Source organism: Nematolebias whitei, chromosome 19, assembly GCF_014905685.2.
Source record: "Nematolebias whitei isolate Nwh7 chromosome 19, NemWhi1, whole genome shotgun sequence".
Lineage (NCBI taxonomy): Eukaryota > Metazoa > Chordata > Actinopteri > Cyprinodontiformes > Rivulidae > Nematolebias > Nematolebias whitei.
The window spans coordinates 12678323-12703085 of record NC_056516.1 but is presented as its reverse complement, the minus strand read 5'-3'; the positions used below and the strand labels follow the sequence as shown (position 1 = coordinate 12703085).

Here is a 24763-nt window from a genome sequence, read left to right as displayed (position 1 = left end):
TTTCTGTTCAGCAGAAAGCAGCGGCCGGAGGCACTACAGTACAGTAGTGGCTTCTGGGAAATGAAGTCCTGTTGAGTGGTGACTACAGTGTAGGCTTATTGAAAGAAAACTACAAAAAGGTGGCGCCTGTCTATATTTATTTTATTTATTTACTTTTTCCCAACCATGCGAGTACAATATTAATGTAAAGTTGACAATCGTGTGTCGTGTACTTCACTGTACAAAAAAAATTATTTATGTTGACAAACGGTGACAGAGCAAGTCCGCGAAAGTTGAACCGTGAAGTAGCAACAGTAGGTACTACTGTACCATCTTTTTTACAAGGTTTGACCAAAATTATTATAACTGCCTATCCTTTCCTCAAAAGGATTATTTAGTCTAAAACTCTGACATGCAAGGCTTTTATTCTTCTGTTCTGTTTTTATTATACACCTGTCGAAGGTGTTGCGTAATATGGTATAATCTCCATCCGTAGGTCACAAGGTTACAAATCAAAGTCAAATGTTATACAGATGTCTGGGCCATTGCTATAGATTGCTGTATAATAGTTTGTCAATAGATGTATAATGTGCTGTAAGCGGTAGTTCTATAAAAACCCTATATTGTCTGCATGTTTGATTCTTTCATCTTTGCTGGTAGATTATGTGCCGCTGTTCGACTGCTCTGGAGAATTCTGTCAAAGAGAAAATCTCAATGTTCTGTCACGTAGAACCTCAACAGGTAGGCGGATGCTACATCAACCAGTAACTAAGCAGAATCCCAAATTTCAGTGATGGTTCTAAATCTTTCGCTGTGCCTTGTTCCAGGTCATCTGTGTGCACGATGTCTCTTCCATTTATAGAGTGCCCTTACTCCTGGAAGACCAGGGCGTGGTGAGCTACCTGAGCAGGAGACTGAACATGCCCATTGAGACTAAATCCAGGACCATGCTCACCAAGTGGAAGGAGATGTCAGACAGGTGAGTCATCAGGCAGTACAGTATTACAGTTCAGTTAGGTCAGGGGGGTGAATCTTTATGCAAGCACTTGTTTTCATAAGTGATTGCATGTTTCCCTGCTGCAACACAATTAATTTAATGATTTAACTATATATTGGTGTTTTGCAGAAGCCTGTTAATCACCCATTGATTCGAATCAGGCATGTTGGAGCAGAGAAACCTCTAAAATATTCAGGATAATGGCCTTCCAGGAACAGAATTAGACACCCCTGTCCTACACAGATATTTGAGGCATTTTACTTAGTTTTCATGGGGGAGTTTAAAGGTCAGCTGTCAGGGTTGGGCAACTACCGTAATTGCCGGTCTATAGAACGCAACTGACTAAGCCGTGCATACTAAATTTAAAATAAACCACAATTTTGTACATAAATAAGGCATGCTAGTGTTTAAGCTGCAGGAGTCCACAGATTATTATTATAAACTGTTCAAAGCTCCTGGTGGAGAGTGCAGCTCTTGTTGTAGAACAAGAATGAACTGCCAGATTTTGTTTCATTGGTTTGCCTTCAACACACACACAGACTGCTGATTCTCACAGGACTTCTTGATGCTTCGCTCTCTGCCTCATGGTTACCACTAATCTACTACAATAAATAACCATTCAATGCTTAGGACCGATCTGAATTACCTGATAACAGTTGTTTAAATGCTGCTGTTTTGCATTAGAATACACCATTTTGTTTGCAGTTATTGCATTTTCTGCATAAATCACCGGCCGCTACATCAGGAACGATATGCCCTACCATCTCTCCACTTAGCAGATCAGCACATCCTAATCCTTGTCTGTCTATTATGGTCCATGGCCCACACTTTCAGGTGTGTCAGCCATTCAAGTGACAAGACTTTCTGCTCATTCAGGACATTGGGACTGTGACTGTGGTCTTTGTAATTAGGCCTGTCATGATAACAAATTTTGCTGAGCGATTAATTGTCTCAGAAATTTTAGTGATAAATGATAATATTGTTTGAAATTTGACAAAAGTTAGTAATTATTGTCAAATTTAAGAAGAAATGTTGGTTAATTTTGTGTAGTACTTTTTTTGACCACCTGATGGCAGTATAAGAGGGTTTGAATCAAAGGATGGATAGTGAGGGAGCGAGCAGCGTCTCTTTAAGAAAAATGGGAGGGAGGACCCTTGACGTGACATGAGCTGTCCCTCTTTGGTTCTCAAAATGGTGGACGCTTCGTGTGGTTTGAGCTCTTTAGCATAACATTTTTCAGACAAAGCTTTTAATAAAAAGCCAGTAAACAAGTTCAACTTTCAAGTTCTTCTTTTTGCAGAGAAAAAACAACTTTTTACACGAAGGCACGGGTTTCAACTGTGAATTTTGGATCTTTGAGAAGACGGAGGTTTTTTTCCTGAGGTCGGCCTGTTAGCTTAGCTCGTAGCTTGGCTTCTTTTAACGATCCATAAACGTGATTTTAGATCGTTAAAACGGATTTTAAAGAGAAAGGGAGGGGTCAGTGAAGAACACCGGAGTTGATCCTTTTATCATCCAGTGTCTTCAGTAGAGAGACACGAAGAAACGATAAAGCTGATAAATGAAAATGAGGGAGATCATTTTCATTTATCATACGATTATTTGATTTATTGTTTATCACGATAAGCCTATTTGTAATATTTGTACTTTTTATTTAATTTTATTTACTAGCAGGGATGATGCTAGAATCTGACCTTTAGGGTGTTTAGCCCCCAGTGCTGACAATGACATTCTGTTGTATTTTAACAGGTTGTTAAAGATCTATGTTTACCTCCATAAGTAAACACTTGATTCAATAAGTATTTTAGAGAGGACGGCACAACAAGAAGCAACGCTCAGCTAGCGGCGTGCAATACAAATGTGCTAGCTAAGACACTACAGATGTAGTGCTCTGCTTTACATTACACAACCTAATAAACACTTTGTACAAAATCAGTTAGTGTTAACTGATCATAACAAACAAAAACTAAACTCATGCGACCAGAAGTTACAAGATATATCTACATAAAAAAACACAAAACAAAGCACAACTAGCTTAAAGCATTAACCTTTAATTTAACCATTAATCGTACAATTTAATTACTAAATAAAATGGAGGATTTACCTGCAGTTACCTTCGTACAGATGAGCATGTTACTTCCTGTTTATAACTGCTGTATTCAGCTTCTCATGAGGTCATCTGCAGGACTTTATCATCTTTTACATTTTTCCATACTCAGTTTAAGTTTTGGAAATGTAATGAACTGTATCCACCCTCTAAATTAGGCTGTTCAACTAAACTGCTCAGGGGGCCAGAAAGCAGCAGCTCAGACTGAACATCCAGCTATTATTCATTCATTCATTCAACCTTTATTTATACAGATTAATCCCACTGAGCCTCGGGGACTCATTTACAAGAGAGACCTGATTTCTTTAGCGCTTATACTTTTGATTAAAGTCATTATGTAAATAAATCAAATATTGCAATGATCCGTTCTTTTAAATTTGTTTGTTTTGTTGCATTGAATCATAAATGCAATAAACAGAAGCCAACCCAGACAAAAAGCAGCTAAAATGGCCACTGTTTACTAGTTCCTCATAGAAATACATTGAGATTGTCAACTTGTTGCTCTTGTTTTGTCTGTTTTGCTCATTTAAACCTTAAGCTACTGTTATGCTGGTTTTAACTTTTAACTAACATTTTGCTAATTTTAGCTTTCAACTATTGTTTTGCCAGTTTAAGCTTTCAGCTAATGTTCAAATTTTATTTTTAAGCCACTGTTTTGTAATTTTAAGGTTTTGGCTACTATTATGCTTGTTTTAGCTTTTAGCTAGTGCTATGTTATGCCATTTTTTTATTCATCTTCCTCACATGAACGTTACTGAATACTTTGGTGTCGTCCTCAAAGGTCAGACCGGCTGCTGGAGCAGTGTTCCATAGCTCTGGTGGGGAAGTACACAAAGTTTTCTGACTCCTACGCCTCAGTCATAAAGGCTCTGGAGCACTCTGCATTAGCCATCAACCACAAGCTGGAAGTGAAGGTTTGTATGAAGCTCTGTTTAAATATTAATGTTGGAATTTTGTTATCACGTACAGCCAAATTTCAAAAGAGCAATCAATGTATTTACCTTTGTGTTTAAAGTTCTTAACTCGTCCGTTACGTTAGCAAAATATATCATGATTCACTGAAAAGAATTTAATGAAACTTTCAGAAAGTTGGACTTGGATGAACGTCCAGAACAGAGAAACTTTTGGGGTTACATTTATGATGGTTTCTATGACGAAGCGACGTTAGCAACGAGGTTTTAACCCTACAGATATTGAGCTACATAATAGATGATCGATGAAGATCCGTTTTAAAAATTTTGCCAATAACAATTGGAACCCAGCCATGGGGGAGTGGTGGCGCAGAGGTTAGAGAAGTGAACCTGTGATTGGATTGTCGTCGGTTCAAATCCCCCTGCTGACCGTAAGATCAAAATGTGGATGGAAAAGGTGAAGCACACACATCTGCTTCCACCCTCATTTGACCCACCCTGGGCCCTTGAGCAAGGCCCTACCCCCACCCATCTGCTCCACACAGAGGGCTGTGGGAGCTCGGTGGTCTGTGGCTGCGTCAGGAAGGACATCTGGTGTAAAAACTGTTGTCAAATCCTTGTGCAAGGTAGCTTGCTCCCTGAAGAAGGCAGCATCCAAAAGAAAGAGACGATACATTTGGAAACCAGTCACTTTTTGATAAATGGCTGTGGCCCACACCCATTTCCAAAAGAGGGAGGAACATATGTGACCTATAAGAGTAGAGGCAGGAGTACGCAGGCGACCCCTAAAATGAAAAATAACAAGAGAAAAAGAAGACGCTGATAACAATCAAAGGCAACTCTGTTAGCAAAATATCCCATGAACTGTTGGATGAACTTTAATGAAACTCTGAAAATGGGTGTAGAGACATGGACAAATTAATTGGTAACACGTTTGTCCACGTCTGTACATCTATAACTTACTTTATCGAGTCAACCAAATTCAAGATGGCTGCCACAGCTGTGTGACACTAGCCAACACAATAATAGCTCTAGCTCAGCCACTTTACAGATATTGAGGTAATATTTGGTATTAATAGTTGAGAATCATTTTGAAAATGTCAGAAGGCGTCGCAGTATTCCATGAGATTAGGCATTAATTTGATTTATTCTTCTGTAACTGAGTTGCTCATCACTGAGACTTATTTACGTTCAGCGTAGTGTTGTATACAAGCGATCTGATTAACAGTTCCTAATTGTCGTGCGCCTTTTGGTGTTACTGTTTAAAAACGATCGTACGTGTCCCTAAAATCTAAATGGGTTTTGCCATTAATTCAGATTCTAGAGCTTCAATAAAATGTGGGGAGAAGTACCTGCACCTTTTGTGTTGTGAGGAGTAGATTGTGTGAACGCATTCAAACCAAAGTATTTTGTGTCATATTTCCATTGTGTAAAGTTCATGCCTCTTCTTCTTAGTACATAGATTCAGCATATTTGGAACCAGGAACTTTGCAGGAGGAGCCGGTGAAATACCACGAGGCCTGGCAGAAACTCTGCAGTGCTGAGTGAGTTCTACAAGTCACGAAAATGTTCTGTTTTATTGCAGCTGCAGTCTCAAGTTTGTGCACACTCCTCGTTGGCATGAATGACACAATTTGTGGCTTTTAACAATTCATCCAAACTTATTTTACTATTGTAGAATGAATATACTGTACATTATACATGTTCAGTGAGTTCAACCTCCTGCTGCCCTTAGGTCATGGAAGGTTTCAGTTTTCAAACTATCATTTTGATCCAATGGCAGCTGGAGGATTGAAAAGAAATTTAAATTTACTGTGGGTTTTTTTATCCATACAGTGTAAATTATACAAACAGGCTCAGATTTTATATACGTACCGTCATTTCTGGACTATTGAGCGCACCTGAATATAAGCTGCACCCACTAAATAAAGTTTAAAAAAATGTGTGCAGCGTTTCCCCTAGATAACTTGCCATGGCGGGGCGCTCATCTCGTCCGTGGGGGGAGGAGCGGGGAAGACGGACGGACACACGTCCTAAGCTGTGCACCGACAGTTTTAGAGCAGGGTGTGGTAGAGGAGAGAGACAGAGACACATCTCAGCTGCACGCTGTCTGAACCAGCAGGTTTTTTTGGGGGGGGGGGGGAGACAGACACACATCTGAGCCGTGCGCTGTTTGTACCGACAGTTTTCGAGTGGCGGGAGTGCGTTCAGCGTGAGGGAAGAGGCTGCCTTTAGCTTTTTTTAGCTAGCACACCTGCATTGCGAGCCGCTAGTTTAGCGTTACGTGAGTGCCGACAGGTCGTTTGAGGTGGGGTTTGGTAGACGGGACACTCGGTTCTGTTGACGGGGCGCCCCGCTGGTATAATGGTCAGGGAAACACTGGTGTACATATATAAGCTGCAGGTGTCCATGTTGTAACATGAGGTAGTTACACAGAAAGATTTTTAAAACATTTACTTAAATATGTACTGGTAACATGCACAAATACGTACAGTATTTTTATTATTTCTGAACAGTGCCTGTAACACTGCTGGTTTAAAAAAACAAAACATACAGTAGCCTACTAGGAAGTCATCGATCGCTATCTTCATCTTCCTCCTGCAGCCTTTTGAAACTAAACCCGTTGGTGATGGAGGATGTTTTTACACGGCTCCACTGTCGGGATCCACTGGCAGACTTGAGCTAAAGTTGCTCTTCGCGTGTGGCCAGTTTTGGTAAACGATTTCTTGCCGCCAGTCATTCAAGCCTCCCACTGAGCTCGGAGTGCCACAATAAATGCAGGATTCACACTTGTTTCGAGTGGCTGCAAATACTTCTTTGTACTCCCTGGGAGACGGGGAAACAAAGTTTCTCCCCCTCTCCACTGTGACCTGTTTGGTAATTTCACTGGTCAGATTTTTTTAACTTTTATTTATACAGGTAGTCTAATTGAGTCACATGAACCCACCCCACTAAAAGAGACGTGTATTGGGAAGCTATGTAAGCGCCTGGGTGTGACGAGGCGAAATGTGTTGGTGACATGAAGCTCGTTAGCCCGTCAAAAAAAAATCCATAAATTAGCTGCAGCATTGTATAAGCTGCGGGGTTAAAAGTGTGTGAAAAATGTAGCGGCTTATAGTCCGGAAATTACGGTACATACTTCAGGTTCTTGAAGGTCTTTTAACTGTCAAGCATGGTGGTGGTAGTATCATGCTGTTGTACTGGTGAATTTAATTCAAAAGATGCCTCCAAGCCCCAAATCAACAGCTGGATGTTTGAAAATAAATAGGCTAATAAAACAGGCTAACGTTAAACTTCTGGCATGGCTAGCCCAAAGTCGGGACCTGGGTCATGAAGTTTACTTTCTTTTTAATCATTATGTATAATTTTCACCCTTGAAATCATTTAAACTTGTGCACCCAATTTTTTTTAACCTTTTAAATATATTGAAGTTTTTTGTTGGATAATCATTTTACTCTGAAAGAAAACTGTTGAGTTAAATCATAAAAAAATCTGACATTCATGGTGTATGCAAACTTGTGACTGTAACTGTACTTGATGAACAGTGCATCCAGAAAGTTTTCACAGAGCTTCACTTTGTCCACATTATATGTTACAGCTTTATTCCGAATTGTATTAAATTAATGTATGTACTCTAAAATTCTACACAAAGTACCCCATGATGACAATGTGAAAAAAGATAATTTGAGATTTTTGCAAATTTATTAAAAAATAGAAAACTAAGAAATCACATTTATGTAAATACAGCCTTTGCCGTGAAGCTCAAATTGAGCTCAGATGTTTCCACCTATCCTCCTTGAGATGTTTCTACAACTTAAACGGAGTCCACCTGTGGTAAATCCAGTTGACTGGACTTGATTTGGAAACACACACCTGTCTATAGAAGGTGCCACAGCTGACGGTGCAGGTCAGAGCACAAACACCAAGCATGAAGTCAAAGGTCTGTAGACCTCTGAGACAGGATTGTGTTGAGACACAAATCTGGGGAAGGATACAGAAACATTTCTGCTGCTTTGAAGGTCCCACTGAGCCCAGTGACCTCCATCATTCATAGATGGAAGAAGTTTGGAACAACCAGGACCCTCCCTGGTGCTGACCGTCTAAACTGAGTGATCAGGGGAGAAGGGCTTTAGTCAGTGAGGTGACCAAGAAACTGATGGTCACTCTGTCAGAGCTCCAGAGTTCCTATGTGGAGAAAGGAGAACCTTGCAGAAGGACAATCATCTCTGCAGCAATCCACCAATCAGGCCTGTCTGGTAGAGTGGCCAGATGAAAGCTACTCCTTAATAAAAGGAACATGGCAGCACATCTGGAGTTTGACAAAAGGACCTGAAGGACGCTCAGACCAGGAGAAACTAACTCCTGCGTCCTGTCAGCCACATGGAAAGTGTGCGCACTGTCCGCAGAGGGTTGAGACTTCATGCTCGAGCGTCCATCCTGAGCGGCTGCAGAGCAGCTCCGCAGACAAGGGGCGTTTACCTTTGGGACAAATTGAGGTCACTGATTGGTCATTTGCTGACACACACGCCTGCTGGATTGATTGACGGGTCCAAAAAAAAAAAAACGAGAGCTGGCAGCCCAGCTGCAACAGTGTTCTGTGTTTATATGTTGTTAATAAAAAATTCTAAAAAAAAAAAAAAAAACGGGGAGCGCTGGCCCTGCAGCCCACACATCAGACCAGCCCACCAGGAAATCTCCAGACCCTTCCGCAGCCATGCTGGACCTGATTTTAATTCTCGTGACAAATTCCTTCATTTCTCACCATTTCAGTCATGGCATCAACAGAGGAGGAAGAGATCACTGCTTCTTGGCAAAAAACAAAACAAAAGAAAATGCCAGATCAGGGATGAAGAAGAGGAATTTAATACATTGGTGTCGCATACAAAACAGTCTGTTGCCGGGCAGTTTAGTGTACAACACAGAGTACGCGTACGCGGTCGTAAAAATTGAGCTTTGCACAGACATGCCCTGCGGGCGTCCGCTTCAACTCTAATCCGGTACGCTTGGACCTCCGCGGACTGACGTACGCAGGAGTATATGGGGGGGTTTAAGTTTTCTGGTCAGATGAGACAAAGATTGAACTTGGTGTGAATGCCATACGTCGTGTTTGGAGGAAACCAGCTCATCACCAGAACAATACATCCCTACAGTGAAGCATGGTGGTGGCAGCATCATGGTATGGGATGTTTTTCAGACGCAGGAACTGGCAGAGTAGTCAGGATAAAGGGAAAGATGAATGCAGCAGAATGTACAAAGACCTCCTGGATGAAAACCTGCTCCAGAGAGCTCCTGACCTCAGACAGCAGGACAACAACCCAAAACACATGGTCAAGATCTCAGAGGAGTGGCTTCAGGACCACTCTGGGAAGGTCCTGGAGGGGCCAAGCCAGAGTTTAGACTTGAATCAGATTGAACATCTCTGGAGATCTCTGTAAGTGGCTGCACATACGTCTCCATCCAACCTGATGGAGGTTGAGAAGTACTGCAGAGAAGAATGAGACAAACTGTCTAAAGAGAGGTGAGCTCAGCTGGAAGTATCTGCTGCCAAAGTGAGGCACTGTGAATACTTTGCTGATGCTCTGTACTTATCAGTTTGTTGTTTAAATTGGTCTAACATTTACTTCCTTTGGATTTTAGTGGCATCCTTGTTCCTGGAGGTTTTGGTGTTAGAGGAACTGAGGGGAAGATTCAGGCCATCAGCTGGGCCAGGAAACAGAAAAAACCCTTCTTAGGTAAAGTTTCACTCTGGATCACGCTCCTTCTTATTTAAATAACGGTCATGATAAAGCAGAATCATTGTCTCTACCTCACCAAGTGTTTGTGCGTTCACAGGTGTGTGTCTTGGGATGCAGCTGGCTGTGTGTGAGTTTGGCAGGAATGTTCTTGGCTGGACAGGTAACTGAAGCTATGGAACGTAGATCTGATTCCTGCTGTATTGGTTTCCATTGGTGATGCATTCAATGTCATGGAACTGCCTTTCAAGTCAGTGTTAAACTAAAATCACATTATGAGGAAACATGAAGCTTTGGCCACTGTTGTAAAACTTTGTAAACATTCAAAGTCACAGTCCATATTCATACCTGCAAACTGGTCGCTTTTCGGCAAAAATTGACAATTTCAAACAAAATGTCATTTACCGTATTTTTCGCCCTATAAGTCACAGTTTTTAATTTATTTATATAATTTAGATGCACTGCGACTTATACGCTGAAGCGACGTATTTATGGATTTGTTCCCATATTTATAAACCAATTTTTGTCTGAGATATGACCGTTTTCATTCATTTTGACTGAAAATATTGAACACTACCATTTTCAGCTGCTAGATGGCAGTTGAGTAGTATGGCATGCCATTGTATCATGTAAAATAGGTAAAAGTGGCTATTAATGACACAATCGGCTTGCCATATACTGCCACCGTTGTCTGCCTGGAGCAACCATAAAATCAGCTTCATTTTGCTGCGCTGCCCCGACGAAATGAAGCTGATTTGACCATCGAAGTGAATTTATTAAGTAAAAGTTCAACTGAGACACATCTTTGATATAATGTTGAGCAAACAAATAATTGATTTTAGGTGGTTATCTTGTTCAATTTCAAAGAAATGCACATCGAGTCGCCCTCTGCGCGTTCGTGTTTCCACGTATCATCTGTTGAAATGCAGCTGATTTGACCGTCAAAGTGCATTTATTAAGAGACACAACTTTACTATAACGTCGAGCAAACAAAAAATTGTTTTTAAGTGTTAATCTTGTTAAATTTTCCCCTGCACGCTCCCGCAGCTGCCATTTGGCAGCCAATCGATTTTTGGTACAACACCGACCCACATTTCCAAGTTTTCAGCGGTGACGAGTAATAGATGCAACATATTTATGGATTTTTCCACTTTATTAGACATATTTGGACTGATGCGACGTATAGGGCGGAGCAATGTTTACGGAGGAAAATACGGTATGAATTATCTAGATCCAAATGTTTTTTTTGGTGAGGTTGGGGTGTCAGAGGCATAATTTACCATTGACTGGACCTACATACCACTAGCTTAGCGCTACATTAGTGCCAGCTGTTGTTCGGGGGGGTGGGGTGCAATATTAGAATGCATGAGAGAAGCGTAGCGCTACGTTTTGTAGCATCTTAGCTTAGCGCATCTGTATTGCGCGCCGCTAGTTTAGCGCAACGTCAACGTTTGAACAATGTGGCTGTCTGCCACACCAAGATTTTGCCCTAAGATTAGAAAAGTCCAGCTGATGGAGTTATAGAGAGCACCTTGAAGGAGGAAGAAGCCAAGTAACACAAGGTTTCTGGAAAGTAAAATTGGTCACATCAGTGATGGGGAGGAACAGTGGACAGGAAAACAGCAGGAGGAGGAGATGGATGTTATTCCAAGTGCACTGTGAAGGAAAGGAGAATAAAAGTTATTAAGTGTAGAAACTGTGGCACCAAGGTAGGAAGGAACCTGTCAATTATTTAGTTTTAATAATTACATGCAGGTTGACAAAACTGACTTTTGTTGTTGTTTGTTACTATTGTTTGACAGTAATTTAGTGTTGTGAAGGCTGCATGATGCCAGGTCATTTTTTGTAATGAGCAGGTCTATCACTAAATCAGAAAACGGTAAAAAGCCCCTAAATTCACTGTTGGTGGTTATTAAAATGTCACCTGTTCATTTGGTAAAGCTAATATTTTTAATTTTCAACATGCAGTTCAGTGTCACCATTATTTAGTACAATGGTAAGTTATGTTACAAATAAAACTAAATAAAAAATTAACAAAATAAAAGTCAAGTGCTCCCCTAAAGTCGTTTGTAATAAATTGTGTCACATTCATTTCATTATTTTAGTCATAGCAGTGAGTTTAAAAACAGGATGATGCAAATATGGACAATGTGGATGTAACTTTCTTTAATAAAATAGTACAGACGTGTGTGTAAATAATAATCATATTTTGTTGAAGGGATCCATACTTCATAAGATAATCCTGATGTAACTGATGTCTTCCTGTTTTTCACATAGATGCCAACTCGACTGAATTTGACCCAGAATCACTTCATCCTGTGGTGGGTTTTCTCAGCTGCAGCACTAATCTTAGCCCAGTAAGCCAAAGGGTGCATTTTATTCTTGTTGGTTTCCCACCCCCAGGTGATCGACATGCCAGAACACAACCCGGGGCAGATGGGCGGCACAATGAGGCTCGGGAAGAGACGAACCATTTTTAAGACCTGCAACAGCGTTCTGCGTAAGAGAAGCACCCGAGCACTGTCCAGCAGCAGCCCTTCTCATCATGCCGTGTTCATAGCTGTTTGTGTGTTGTAGGAAAACTTTATGGGGACGCAGACTTCGTGGACGAGAGACACAGACATCGCTTTGAGGTAAAGCCGACCTGCTGGCTGAATATCCCGCAAGACAAAATACTGTAAATTAATTTTTTGTGTTTGGTTTCAAGGTCAATCCAGATCTGAAGAGCCACTTAGAAGACAAAGGGTTTCGGTTTGTAGGTCAGGATGTGGATGGAGAGAGGATGGAGGTCATCGAACTGGACGGTAAGAGACCGGAGATGTTGGTCAGTGTCTGACTGGGCTCAAGCTTTAAAATGTGGGAAAACAGGTGTTTTCTGTTGCAGCCTCACTGCAACCCCAGTGCCGTGCACGTGCAGCTGCTTGTTTGAAAGTCATGGCCTTTTTTCTATTTTTTATTATTGTTGTATCTGAGAGGTATAGATGTCCTTCAGCTGGATTAATACACGATAAGAGACAGATGAGTACGTAATAATGGAAAGAAAAAAACTCAGTGTCTCAGAAAATGAGAGTATTCCACAGCCAGCTGTTGGTTCCTTGGACAGTGTGGGCCGGAGTCGAGACCTGCTGAATAATTAAACCAGCATCTCCGTGAAGCTCGTCAGCAGAAGGAAGCCTGGAGTCTCTAAAATGTCCTGCTAGATGCTGTGTTGATGTGGACTTCAGAAAACCCAGTGGACCCACACCAGCAGAGGACATGGACCCAAACCATCACTGTCTGTGGAACCTTCACTCTGAACTCCAAGCAACATGGATTCTGTTCCTCTCCACTCTTCCTCCAGACTCTGACATCTTGATTTACAAATGACATTAAAATGTACTTTCATCTGAAAAGAGGACATTGGACAACAGTCCAGTTCTTTGTTTCCTCAGCAGGTAAGACGCTTCTGATGTCTCTGGTTCAGGAGTAGCTCGACGAGGAACGCCACATTTGTAGCTCATGTCCAGGAGTTCATCAGCTGATCAGGGTGAGACATGAGTGGTCCAGTATTGGACTCTTCACAATATTCCAATTTTCTGAGACACTGAATTTTGTTTTTTTATTATCTGTATACCACACTCATCAAAATGACAAGAAATAAAGGAACTATTTCACTCTGAGTTTAATGAATCTATTTTATTTCTTTTTCATTTAGCCTTTATTTATCCAGGTAGTCTCAATGAGTCACAAGAACTCATTCTCAAGAGAGACCTGTTTAGGGAGCAGATGGGGGTTAAGGGCCTTGCTCATGGGCCCAGGGTGGGGCGAATGAGGGTGGAGGCAGGTGTGGGTGCTTCACCTTTTCCACCCACATTTTGATGTTGTCGGGCTTGAACCGGCGATCTTCCGATCACAGGCCCATCTCCTCTAGCCTCTGCACCACCAGTCCCCTATGTAATGAGTTTTACTTTCTGAAATGACTGGGGGGTTGAACTTTTCACAGTATTCTGTTATTTGTTTTATATGTACATGTACATTAGAATATTTAATACATGAAGTGACATGTACATTATGGGACAGAGTTGGAGTTTGAAAAACTTTTGTTCTGATTCTTTAATTTTTCTCCAAACAAATGTTCTTGTTTCTGTTGGGATCATATTCACGTCCCATGAATAGTTTACAACCTGCTGTTCTTACTGGACGACTTGTCTGGGTGAGCTCAGTGTTTTTAGATTGTTTGAAAGAGTTGAATCGTGCAACACCTCTTTCATGTGAACAAGAAGCAGAACGTCTGAGTTACAGAAACTTGAGAACTGCCTTAGTGGAATTTTATTTTTCCCAACTCAGACCAAAGGGATGAAGTCCTGCTTCTTGGTGTACCCCCCTGGACATTTGGGGCTGCAGGTTCAGTTGTTTTATCATAAGGCTGGAACCTGCTCCAGAATAAAATGCATCTGGCAACAAGACAAGCCTGTAGTTTAACAGTTCTCAGATAAAAGCTTCAAGATAATCAAGCTAAAATAATTGTTCTTTTCAGATCACCCGTACTTTGTTGGCGTGCAGTACCACCCAGAGTTCACGTCTCGTCCCATTAAGCCGTCACCTCCGTATCTTGGCCTGCTCCTAGCTGCTGCAGGGAAGCTCCAGAGCTTCTTGCAGAAGGGCTGCCGTCTGTCTCCACGGTAAACTAACGAACCTGATGATCGACTACAGACACACACACAAAGTGTTACACCCCTGTAGATGGGGGAGAAGGAACCAGTGATTTTAAGTTGCTTCATCTGTTTAATGGAATGAGAGCACCCCCTACTGGTGGATGTGGTACTACTGGTCAACCCCAGAAAAAGCTTATTAGCTACTGATACTAGATTACTGGTGCATGGATTAGTTTTCTTAAATAAAATTATACAAACATTAATGCAACATGAAAAACAAGTGAACAATTAAAAAAAATGTTTATAGGCTTATATGGAATATGAATTAATATTTAGTCTAAACCTTTTTAATGTTATGAAGTCATATAACAGTTGAACCCATCACAACAGCTAACCTAGTTTCCCTTTTATTTACAGAGACATGTACAGCGATCGGAGCGGCAGCAGCACCCCCGACTCTGAAATATCAGAACTGAAGTTTCCTACAGTTACAGATTCTGCTTGATTTGACAGAAAAGTGCTACTTTTTATAATTTGGACTGAAGACCGGCAGCAGCTTTATAATGACACTGGAACACCTCCAGATATGCATATGTAATAGACCTGTGTAACCTTTAGTGCTGCATGTTGTCATCATTGTGTTACGATCCAGCTTATTCTTAGCCCCCATGGTGCCTTGCATGAATTATGGGTATGACTTCCGGTGCGGACCAGAACCGGCATTCAGTCAGTTTGTCATTCGCACCTCATGTGGTGGAGCGAAATTATGTCCACATGGTCCCAGTTACATCCAACAAAATTTAAAAGATAAACAGCAACATCATCTAACATATGAACTATTTATGCGCGAACAGTACGAGCTAATGTAGTTCCTTCAAGCGTTGAAGATTTAATTTTAACATGTAGGAACACCTGTCATTTCACACAGGGCAATATAAAATCGTACCACGGCCTGAGGACGAGCTGAAGTGGCTGCAGATTACATTTAGCATATTTACAGTGAGGAAAATAAGTATTTGAACACCCTGCCACTTTGCAAGTTCTCCCACTTAGAAATCATGGAGGGGTCTGAATTTTTCATCTTAGGTGCATGTCCACTGTGAGAGACATAATCTAAAAGAAAAATCCGGAAATCACAATGTAAGATTTTTTTAATAATTCATTTGTGTGTTACTGCTGCAAATAAGTATTTGAACAGCTGCCAATCAGCAACAGTTCTGGCCCTCAAAGACCTGTTAGTCCTCATCTATAACGTCCACCTCCACTCCACTGATTATTCTAAATTAGAAGCACCTGTTTGAGGTCGGTAGCTGCATAAAGACACCTGTCCACCCCACACAATCAGTAAGACTCCAACTACTAACATGGCCAAGACCAAAGAGCTGTCCAAAGACACCAGAGACAAAACTGTAGACCTCCACAAGGCTGGAAAGGGCTACAGGGCAATTGCCAAGCAGCAAAAAGATCAACTGTTGGAGCAATTATTAGAAAATGGAAGAAGCTAAACATGATTGTCGATCTCCATCGGACTGGGGCTCCATGCAAGATCTCACCTCGTGGCGTTTCAATGATCCTAAGAAAGGTGAGGAATCAGCCCAGAACTACACGGAGGAGCTGGTCAATGACCTGAAGAGAGCTGGCACCACTGTTTCCAAGGTTACTGTGGGTAATACACTAAGACGTCATAGTTTAAAATCATGCATGGCACGGAAGGTTCCCCTGCTTAAATCAGCACACGTCCGTCTTAAGTTTGACCATGACCATTTGGATGATCCAGAGGAGTCATGGGAGAAAGTTCTGTGGTCAGATGAGACCAAAATAGAACTTTTTGGTCTTAATTCCACTCGCCTCCGTTAGAGCATTGAAGATAAGTCATGGCTGGGTCTTCCAACATGACAATGACCCGAAGCACACAGCCAGGAGAACCAAGGAGTGGCTCCGTAAGAAGCATATCGAGGTTCTGGAGTGGCCTAGCCAGTCTCCAGACCTAAACCCTATCGAAAATATTTGGAGTGAGCTCAAACTCCCTGTTTCTCAGTGACAGCCCTGAAACCTGGCTGATCTAGAGAAGATCTGTGGAGGAATGGACCAAAATCTCTGCTGCAGTGAACCTGGTAAAAAACTACAGGAAACCTTTGACCTCTGGAACTGCAAACAGAGACTACTGTACCAAATATTAACATTGATTTTCACAGGTGTTCAAATACTTATTTGTAGCAGTGACACACAAATTTAAAAAAATCATACATTGTGATTTCTGGATTTTTCTTATAATGTCAGTGGACATGCACTTAAGATGAACATTTCAGACCCCTCCCATGATTTCTAAATGGGAGAACGTGCAAAGTCAAAGGGTGTTCAAATACTTATTTCCTCACTGTAGCTACTTCATTGATTTTGCTTCCGACAGTGAAGCGATGAACCTGAAACTCACTCAGAAACTTAAGTCTGTTCCAGTAACTGATTTAATTTGGTGTAGTTATTCGCACAACTGTAAACAAGGTCCCTGAACTCAGCATGGTTAATTTTATGGTTAAACGCAACCAGCCTTTTTTCTAAATACTTTCAAATAAACTGGTCTGCTATCAGTTCAACCATGCTTATTGCTACTTGTCTGACAGGAAGTTGTACCCATAATCATTTGTACAGTAGAGCCCCCAGGATGAAGGTGGCCAGAAAAACAATTCTCTGCATTTGAGCTACACCCAGGTGGAAGCGTGGGCAGCTAGTTCCCAAAGGAGCAATTGGTATTTGGCTTCTTGCTCAGACACCACATGGTAGGAAGTGGAACTACCACTTTGCAGTCCCTTAGTCAGCTTTCCTATCTCAGCCCCCTTTTGGCCTTATCGCTATACAAGTTTCATTTTACTGTAAAAGGAGTTGAATAATAAGCAGCAAAGTTGGGGTTTTTTTCCTCTTTTATTTGAATAAAACATTTAAAAAGCTTTTCAAACATTTGATCTTCACATCTCCATGTTGGTCCATTCTCACAGCAGTCCATCATTTGGCCTCTGATCACTGTAGCACCTGTAAAACACGACACCTTTTAATCCCAACATGTTGAGCTCTTGGCACAGAAGACGCAAAAAATAACCTGATCTCAGTCCCATATCCGCAAAATTCATCCAACAGTCTACATTGTTAAAAACGTCATCATAGATCAGAACCAGCAGCGGTCATTGATCAATCAACATACGTACCTTTAGTGATGATGTGCAGCCTTCAGAGCAGTGGAACCAAACATCCGAGGCCGTTTCAAGCCTAAAAGTAACTATGGACGTGCTGACTGTAGAAGCTGGCAGTAATTCTGTAGGGCTGATGGCACAGAGGAACCTCAGCAGCTCATCGTTTGGCCTCTGGTCACTGTAGCACCTAGAAAAGACCACACCTTTTAATCTCAACATGTTGAGCTCTTGGCACAGAAGACGCAAAAAATAACCTGATCTCAGTCCCATATCCGCAAAATTCATCCAACAGTCCACGTTGTTAGAAAGGTCATCATCGATCAGAACCAGCAGAGGTCATTAGTCAGTATATGTACCTTTAGTGATGGATCTGTAGCCCTCAGAGCAACACCTGAGGCCGTTTCAAGCCCAAAAGTAACGACGGACGTGCTGACTGTAGAGCTGGCAGTAATTCTGTAGGGCTGATGGCACAGATGAACCTCGGCAGTTTGGCCTCTGGTCACTGTAGCACCTGGAAAAGACAACACCTTTTATTTCCCAACGTGTTGAGCTCTTGGCACAGAAGATTGAAGGAAACAAACTGATCTCAGTCCCATATCCGCAAAATTCATCCAACAGTCCACATTGTTATAAAGGTCATCATAGATCAGAACCAGCAGAGGTCATTAGTCTGTATACGCACCTTTAGTGATGTGCAGCCCTCAGAGCAGCGGAACCAAACATCCGAGGTTGTTTCAAGCCTAAAAGTAACGATGGGACACGTTAACAGTAGAATAAGCTGGCAGTAATTAACTGTAGGGCAGCTGAGTGGCTGCTGATGGCACAGAGGGGCCTCAGCAGTCAAAGACCACCCAATCATCTTGCATGCACTTGGAGAACCAGAAGCTACAACAAGCTTTGATCCTTAGGATAACATGCTGTACTGGTGACCGGGGTGGGGTCAATTACCTTGAGCATTGTTGCTTCCATTTGTTTTAAACAAGTCCTGATGTAAGCTCCATCATCCAGGTCAAAGAGTTGAAACCAGTCATCTGGACAGATGTTTCACCTTAAAGGATGAGAGGAAAAGAACTTTTAGTCTGGAAACTACTCGTTTGTTGTTTTTCTTTAACAGGTATGGCTCAGAATAAACATATCCATCAAGATTCTCAGTGAGGGCAAGTTTTGTCATCACAGCCAGAACTCTTCCACCATTGCACTTTTCAGCCAATTTACCTGCAGGGTTCTTTCCTGGTACATCTCAACACCCAACGTGATGTCCAAAACCTGTAAAACAAGAGTTTGTTAATTTGACAGCATTTGCTTCTTTCTGGGATCTGGTCCAGTCAGAATTTCATTCAACGTTGTAAACTGGATCATCTCAGGTGGCTTTTAATTACTGGAATACACCAGAAATTAAGGCATGCAGATTTGGACCAGCTGTTGTAATTTTAAGACCAGTACACATTTGTCACTGCCCGTCTTAAGTGTCAATATACAGAATAAGGTTCATCGAGACGCCTGCACCAACTACTGGTAAAAAGTTTAACAAATTTACACACATGCCTTCTAAAACAAATGTCCTTTCCCTAAATGTTGCTGAAACAGTTACTTTAAACTGAACAGCGACCGTCGGTGAAAGTCTTCATTTCGGCTTCCTTTTGACCGCTCACTGCTACACAAAGCATGAACGGCTTCGATGGGAGCCTGATGCAGCCTTATTCTTTACAAACTCACCTGTGTCCTGCACACAAACCCATCCTGGAAGAAGTGTAGAAGGCTGCCAGCTGCAGGAGAGGGAGGCATGGATTAGCATAAAATACAGTAACCGATCAGTTTATAACATGTAAAACTGAAGGAACTGACCAGACGATATTTTAATATTACATATTTCTTTTAATTGCAACAAGTGAGAATCACTTTATTAGCATGTTTAGGTCATTTGTCCTACAAAAATAATTGATAAATTTAAATGAACAAGCTGATAAGTTACATAGCATAAGTGTTTTTGTAGCTCTGTGCTCATTTATGAATCTGAAAGATCAAGGCCGTACCACATGGTCCACGCTTCATAACTCTAAATAAAACCATCTTCAATATTAAACCAAGACTGCAACCTTTTTTACACAACTTTCTAAATGTTCAAGTAATTAATCCAGACTTGTGTGTGTGTATGTAACAATGTTTCTGCGATACTCAAAACAGCGCAAAGTCCACGTGCTATAGCTAACTTGGCTAGCATTGCCTGCTAGCTTAAACGATAGTGGCTCGACATTTTATATTTTCAAGAGCTCAATACGCTACGGTTAATAAATAAGTTACTTGAAGAAGTTACGAACTACATGACTAAGAGAAGGGGAAACTAAACAATCTTACCAAATCTGAGGACTGACCAAACAATCAGCTTCTACCAAAGAGGTGCAGTGAAAAGAAAGAACCGCGGCGCGCTGGTTGTTTTTATACGCTGGTCGTTCTCCCGCTGATTGGGCCGCGCAGCTCACGTGATCATGTTTGCATGTAGGGAAATGTAGTTTTTTTTTTTCCTGTTTAAGCTGTTTTGTGATGTTTGCCAACACTTTCAGATGTCATAGAAGAAACTGATACTTTTACGTGTCAATAACACTACCTCAATAGTTTTTGTTTTACTTTGCCTTCTCTCGCTGACTCGACCACGCAGCTTACGTAACAGCTTGCATGATGGGAAATGTAGTTTTCTTTAGGTTTGTTAAGCTGTTTAGTGACGCTTGTCACCACTTACATAAAAACTAACAGTGCTTGATATTACACGTCGTTAACTTTACTTCTCTTTTAGGGGAGGACAATATTTTTTTGTAAAATTTGTTCAATGGGAGAAAAACGTTACAAATGAGCTAATAAAATGGATTCTCCGTGGCCTCCTTTCAGAACCACGGACAGCAGCACCGCCGATTTGAGGCAGTTCGGTTTGAAAACACAAGCGAGGCAACAAGTGATGGCGACGCTTCATGCAGTGAAGCTACAGCTGGAGTTATACTGAAATGTGTGTTTCTGGCTGTTCTTGCAGCTAGTGGAGCAGAGGTACAGCTGTCACATGACCGCTGCGGTCTCTTCCCGAGCAGCCGGGTAAACACGCCGTGCGCGCGCAGGGCTTTGTTCACACGCGCTTCATCGCCTCGTCATGCCATGGATGCTTTGTGGCAATACCAGTTCCGAATCATCCTGCTCGGGGACTCCACGGTGGGGAAGTCGTCGCTGTTGAAACGCTTCACGGACGGGATTTACAGCGACGTGGCGGACCCCACGGTCGGCGTGGATTTCTACGCCCGCTCGCTCGGCATCGAGCCGGGGGTGAAGATCAAGCTGCAGCTCTGGGACACGGCGGGCCAGGAACGATTCAGGTACCTGCACCTTTCCTGCGGGGAGAGGTTTGACTTTGAAGAGGCCTCTGTGGGTTTTGATTGGTGTTTATATGAAATGTGTGGTGAGGATGTATGAGTGTGGTCAGGTCAGGATGATCAGATGTTCTGGTCTGCATCATTCATGCTCGGATGATGGGCAGCCCTCATATTTAGGCCTCACTCTGAGCCATTCTGTCTCCAAGGCAACGGAGGAGGACCTGTCAGTCCAAACTGGGATGAGATGCAGATAAATCTGTTGGGTCATCTGAAACAACGCTTCGTTTCTTTCGAAAAGTGTTTCAATGAAAACAATTGTCTAATATAAATCTGACTGTCTTTAATATGTGGCAGTGTGCACAAACTTATGAAAAAAAAAAGATTTGTTGTGTATTTTACAAATACATAATAATAATAATAAATAATAAAGTGCTCTGCGTTGTCATCATTGTCTGTTCCCGTACAAAGACAAAATTGGTTCTCTGCTTTTGACCCAGCGCACCTGGGATTCAATCAACCTTTATTTATTCAGGTTAATCCTATGGAGCCTTGAGGACTCTTTTACAAGAGAGGCTAGATTTTAACAAAGAGTGATGACAACAATAGACAACAGCAACAACAATAGACAGTTATAAAAAGGCATACACTTTTTTTACAAATAAGATGGCAAAAACAGTAACAAAAACAGCTAGATTATAAGGCGAATGTAGAAAACTAAAAACAGGAACATGTCAGCGTTGGTCCCTGCCAGGAGTCCAACAGAATCTTAAAGCCACTTAGAGAGGTCAAGGTCGAGAGCTTCAGATCTTTTTGTAAGATATTCCAGGAAACAGGAGCGGAGTAGGAGAAGGCCCTTTTGCCTAGTTCAGTCCTCATTGAGGGAACACTGCAGGTAATAATGTCCTGAGAGCTGTAGCTGCACTCACGCAGAGACATGTAGGAGGAGATGTATGAAGGCAGCAGACCAAGAAGTGATTTAAAGATGAAAATGTACCAGTGAGAGAGTCTGAGTGAAGTTAATGATGACCAGTTAACCAGTGAATACAGGGTGCAGTAATGGGTACGATAATCACAACCAGTTATGAATCTTAGTGCACCATGATCGACAGCATCATGAGGATACACTCAGGTGGAGCAATGGGCAGCTATGTAAGTGCCCGGGGAGCAATTTGGAATTGGGTGTCCTGCTCATAGACACCCCGAGATGAGCTTCAAAGCTTTCCATCAGATGAGCACATGTAAAGGGAACAAACAGCCACTGGGCGCTATGGTTGCGTGACTGCACTGAACATGGAGCAGAGAAAGTAAAGAGAAGTCTGAGGAGACCAGAAGGATTAAAGAGTTCCAAGACTATCTCCAAGCAGCTTCATGTTCTTCTGACCAACGCTGCAAACATTATTATTAAAAAGTAGGTTTATTAGACTGTTGCCAACCTCTCAGGATGTGGACACAAGAGGAAATGCAGGTTGATCAGATGAATAGTGCAGATCATGAAAAAGACACTGAGGAAACCACACAAAGTCATTTCAGATAAACTCCAAGGTCAACGCATGTCCCCTTCTCATCCCACCATCTGTTGTAGCTTCAAGCATAAAGGACGCCCCTGTTGATGGAAAAACACAACAAAACAATTAGGAATTCATGAAAAACTTCCTGATTACAAGTTATTATCATTATTAATGAATGGTACAAAGAAATGCATCCATATGTTTTTTATTCTGTCATCAGGCCTGTTTCATTTTCTACTAACTGCTTGCTGTTTGTTTTCATGTGTCTTCGCAGTCAGAAAGGATTTCTTTTCTTTTGGAAGCGTCCCCACTCTTAGATCTACTCTTCCTTTTGAAGCTTCAGAGGGTGTTTCCTGTCACGCTCACTGAGACTTACACTTCTACTTTTTTACTGAACATCTGTGCTGTTGAAATCAGTCAGCGACTTTTACAAGTCGGGAAATTTCACAAGACCTGCACAAAATGCGAATATTTGTTGCCTGTCTATGAATCTGAAGTCATTGAGATATGATGATCCTTTTACTAATTGGCTTTTGTCTGTATGTGAATGTTTCTGTCCTGAAACAACTCATAATTCAACTTATCGCACGGGTTATACGTTCCACACCCATGATAGGTGAAAAATCACAAAGTAGGAGCGCATATTTATTTTACTATTTATATATATTTTAAGGCTTTAGGGGAGTGGTGGAACAGAGGTTAGAGAAGGGTGAGACTGTAATCGGAAGGTTGCCAGTTCAACTCCCCGTACCGATATCAAAATGTGGGTGGGAAAGCTGAAGCACCCACACCTGCCTCCACCCTCATTTACCTCACTCTAGGCCCTTGATCAAGGCCCTTAACCCCCACCATCTGTTCCTCCAGGTGTCCTAGACAGCAGCTCTCTGCTCCACACAGAGAGCTGTGGTAGCTCGGTGATCTGTGGTTACGTCAGGAAGGGCATCCGGTGTACAAACAATTGCCACGTCTTGATGCGACTTAGTTCTCTGTGGCGACCCCCGAAGAAGGGAGCAGCCAAAAGAAAAATTCATATTCAAGAATTCAAGATTCTTTATTTGTTATTCGCACCCCATGTGGTGCATGTGGTGGAATGAAATTATGTTCACAGGGTCCCAGTTACATCCACGAATAAAATGTAAAAGAAAAACAGTAATAACATCTAAGATACGAACTAAGATACACTAAGCTCTAATCGCATAAAAACATTATTTTGAACAGCAGCACGAACATGAGCATGCCTGTGTGAGCAGATGAGCACGCATCAACATGAAACAGATCAGCAGCAACATGAAACAGATCAGCAGCAACATGAAACAGATCAGCAGCAACATGATATGGTTTTTCACAGTGATTATTCTAGTTAGAGATTCATGAGTCTAACAGCCTCAGGGTAGAAGCTGTTCCTCAGTCTAGTGGTTCTACACTTAATGCTCCTTAACCTCCTTCCTGAGGGGAGTGGGGCAAAAAGTGTGTGTGCTGGGTGGGTGGGGTCCTTCATGATGCAGGTGGCCCTCTTCCTGCATCTGGAGGTGTAGATGTCTGTGATGGTGGGGAGACTGATTCCAACAGATTTCTGTGCAGCCTTCACCACTCTCTGCAAAGCTTTTCTTTCTGCAGCTGTGCAGCCTCCATGCCACACATTGATGCTCGAGCACAGGATGCTCTCCACTGCACACCTGTAGAAGGAGGTGAGGACTGAGCTTCCCAGACCAGCTCGCCTCAGCCGTCTGAGGAAGTAGAGTCTCTGGAAGTAGGAAGTTATCGCTATACAAGTTTCATTTTACTGTAAAAGGAGTTGAATAATAAGCAGCAAAGTTGTTTTTTTTTTCTCTTTTATTTGAATAAAACATTTAAAAATCTTTTTGAAACATTTGATCTTCACATCTCCACGTTGGTCCTTTCTCACAGCAGTCCATTTGGCCTCTGATCACTGTAGCACCTGGAAAACACGACACCTTTTAATCCCAACATGTTGAGCTCTTGGCACAGAAGACGCAAAAAATAACCTGATCTCAGTCCCATATCCGCAAAATTCATCCAACAGTCTACATTGTTAAAAACGTCATCATAGATCAGAACCAGCAGCGGTCATTGATCAATCAACATACGTACCTTTAGTGATGATGTGCAGCCTTCAGAGCAGTGGAACCAAACATCCGAGGCCGTTTCAAGCCTAAAAGTAACGACGGACGTGCCGACAGTAGAAGCTGGCAGTAATTCTGTAGGGCTGATGGCACAAAGGAACCTCGGCAGCTCATCGTTTGGCCTCTGGTCACTGTAGCACCTGGAAAAGACAACACCTTTTAATCCCAACATGTTGAGCTCTTGGCACAGAAGACGCAAAAAATAACCTGATC

The 24763-nt window shown here is 42.0% G+C and overlaps 1 protein-coding gene, 2 long non-coding RNA genes and 6 other non-coding genes across 10 annotated transcripts in view; 1 reads left to right on the top strand and 8 right to left on the bottom strand.

The window, feature by feature from the left end:
- The window catches only part of ctps1a (CTP synthase 1a), a 29981-nt gene extending 14601 nt beyond the window's left edge, over window positions 1-15380 (top strand). For both annotated transcript variants that reach the window (XM_037693200.1, XM_037693199.1), the window contains exons 7-18: window positions 640-720; window positions 807-958; window positions 3865-3997; window positions 5450-5538; window positions 9632-9726; window positions 9827-9889; window positions 12004-12047; window positions 12130-12226; window positions 12304-12359; window positions 12434-12530; window positions 14243-14387; window positions 14778-15380. In XM_037693200.1, coding sequence (XP_037549128.1) covers window positions 640-720; window positions 807-958; window positions 3865-3997; window positions 5450-5538; window positions 9632-9726; window positions 9827-9889; window positions 12004-12047; window positions 12130-12226; window positions 12304-12359; window positions 12434-12530; window positions 14243-14387; window positions 14778-14865 — 1140 coding nt within the window. In that variant the 3' untranslated portion in view covers window positions 14866-15380. The remainder of the gene's footprint in view (window positions 1-639; window positions 721-806; window positions 959-3864; window positions 3998-5449; window positions 5539-9631; window positions 9727-9826; window positions 9890-12003; window positions 12048-12129; window positions 12227-12303; window positions 12360-12433; window positions 12531-14242; window positions 14388-14777) is intronic.
- Window positions 15381-17260: 1880 nt separating this feature from the next.
- On the bottom strand, window positions 17261-19959 carry LOC119426174. Its single transcript, XR_005187592.1, has 8 exons — window positions 19901-19959; window positions 19262-19311; window positions 18761-18811; window positions 18494-18593; window positions 18228-18285; window positions 17902-18056; window positions 17561-17732; window positions 17261-17387 (listed from the first exon to the last, which is right to left on the bottom strand). It is a non-coding gene; the product is annotated as an uncharacterized LOC119426174 (long non-coding RNA).
- LOC119426205 lies at window positions 17453-17525 on the bottom strand. The gene has a single exon (XR_005187608.1). It is a non-coding gene; the product is annotated as a small nucleolar RNA SNORD99 (small nucleolar RNA).
- Window positions 17798-17870, bottom strand: LOC119426206. Its single transcript, XR_005187609.1, has one exon. It is a non-coding gene; the product is annotated as a small nucleolar RNA SNORD99 (small nucleolar RNA).
- LOC119426203 lies at window positions 18124-18196 on the bottom strand. The gene has a single exon (XR_005187606.1). It is a non-coding gene; the product is annotated as a small nucleolar RNA SNORD99 (small nucleolar RNA).
- LOC119426195 lies at window positions 18336-18465 on the bottom strand. Its single transcript, XR_005187600.1, has one exon. It is a non-coding gene; the product is annotated as a small nucleolar RNA SNORA44 (small nucleolar RNA).
- Window positions 19101-19235, bottom strand: LOC119426191. The gene has a single exon (XR_005187596.1). It is a non-coding gene; the product is annotated as a small nucleolar RNA SNORA16B/SNORA16A family (small nucleolar RNA).
- Window positions 19960-24221: 4262 nt separating the features above from the next.
- Window positions 24222-24686, bottom strand: LOC119425591. The gene is made up of 2 exons (XR_005187571.1): window positions 24519-24686; window positions 24222-24345 (listed from the first exon to the last, which is right to left on the bottom strand). It is a non-coding gene; the product is annotated as an uncharacterized LOC119425591 (long non-coding RNA).
- LOC119426204 lies at window positions 24411-24483 on the bottom strand. The gene has a single exon (XR_005187607.1). It is a non-coding gene; the product is annotated as a small nucleolar RNA SNORD99 (small nucleolar RNA).
- Window positions 24687-24763: the final 77 nt, after the last annotated feature.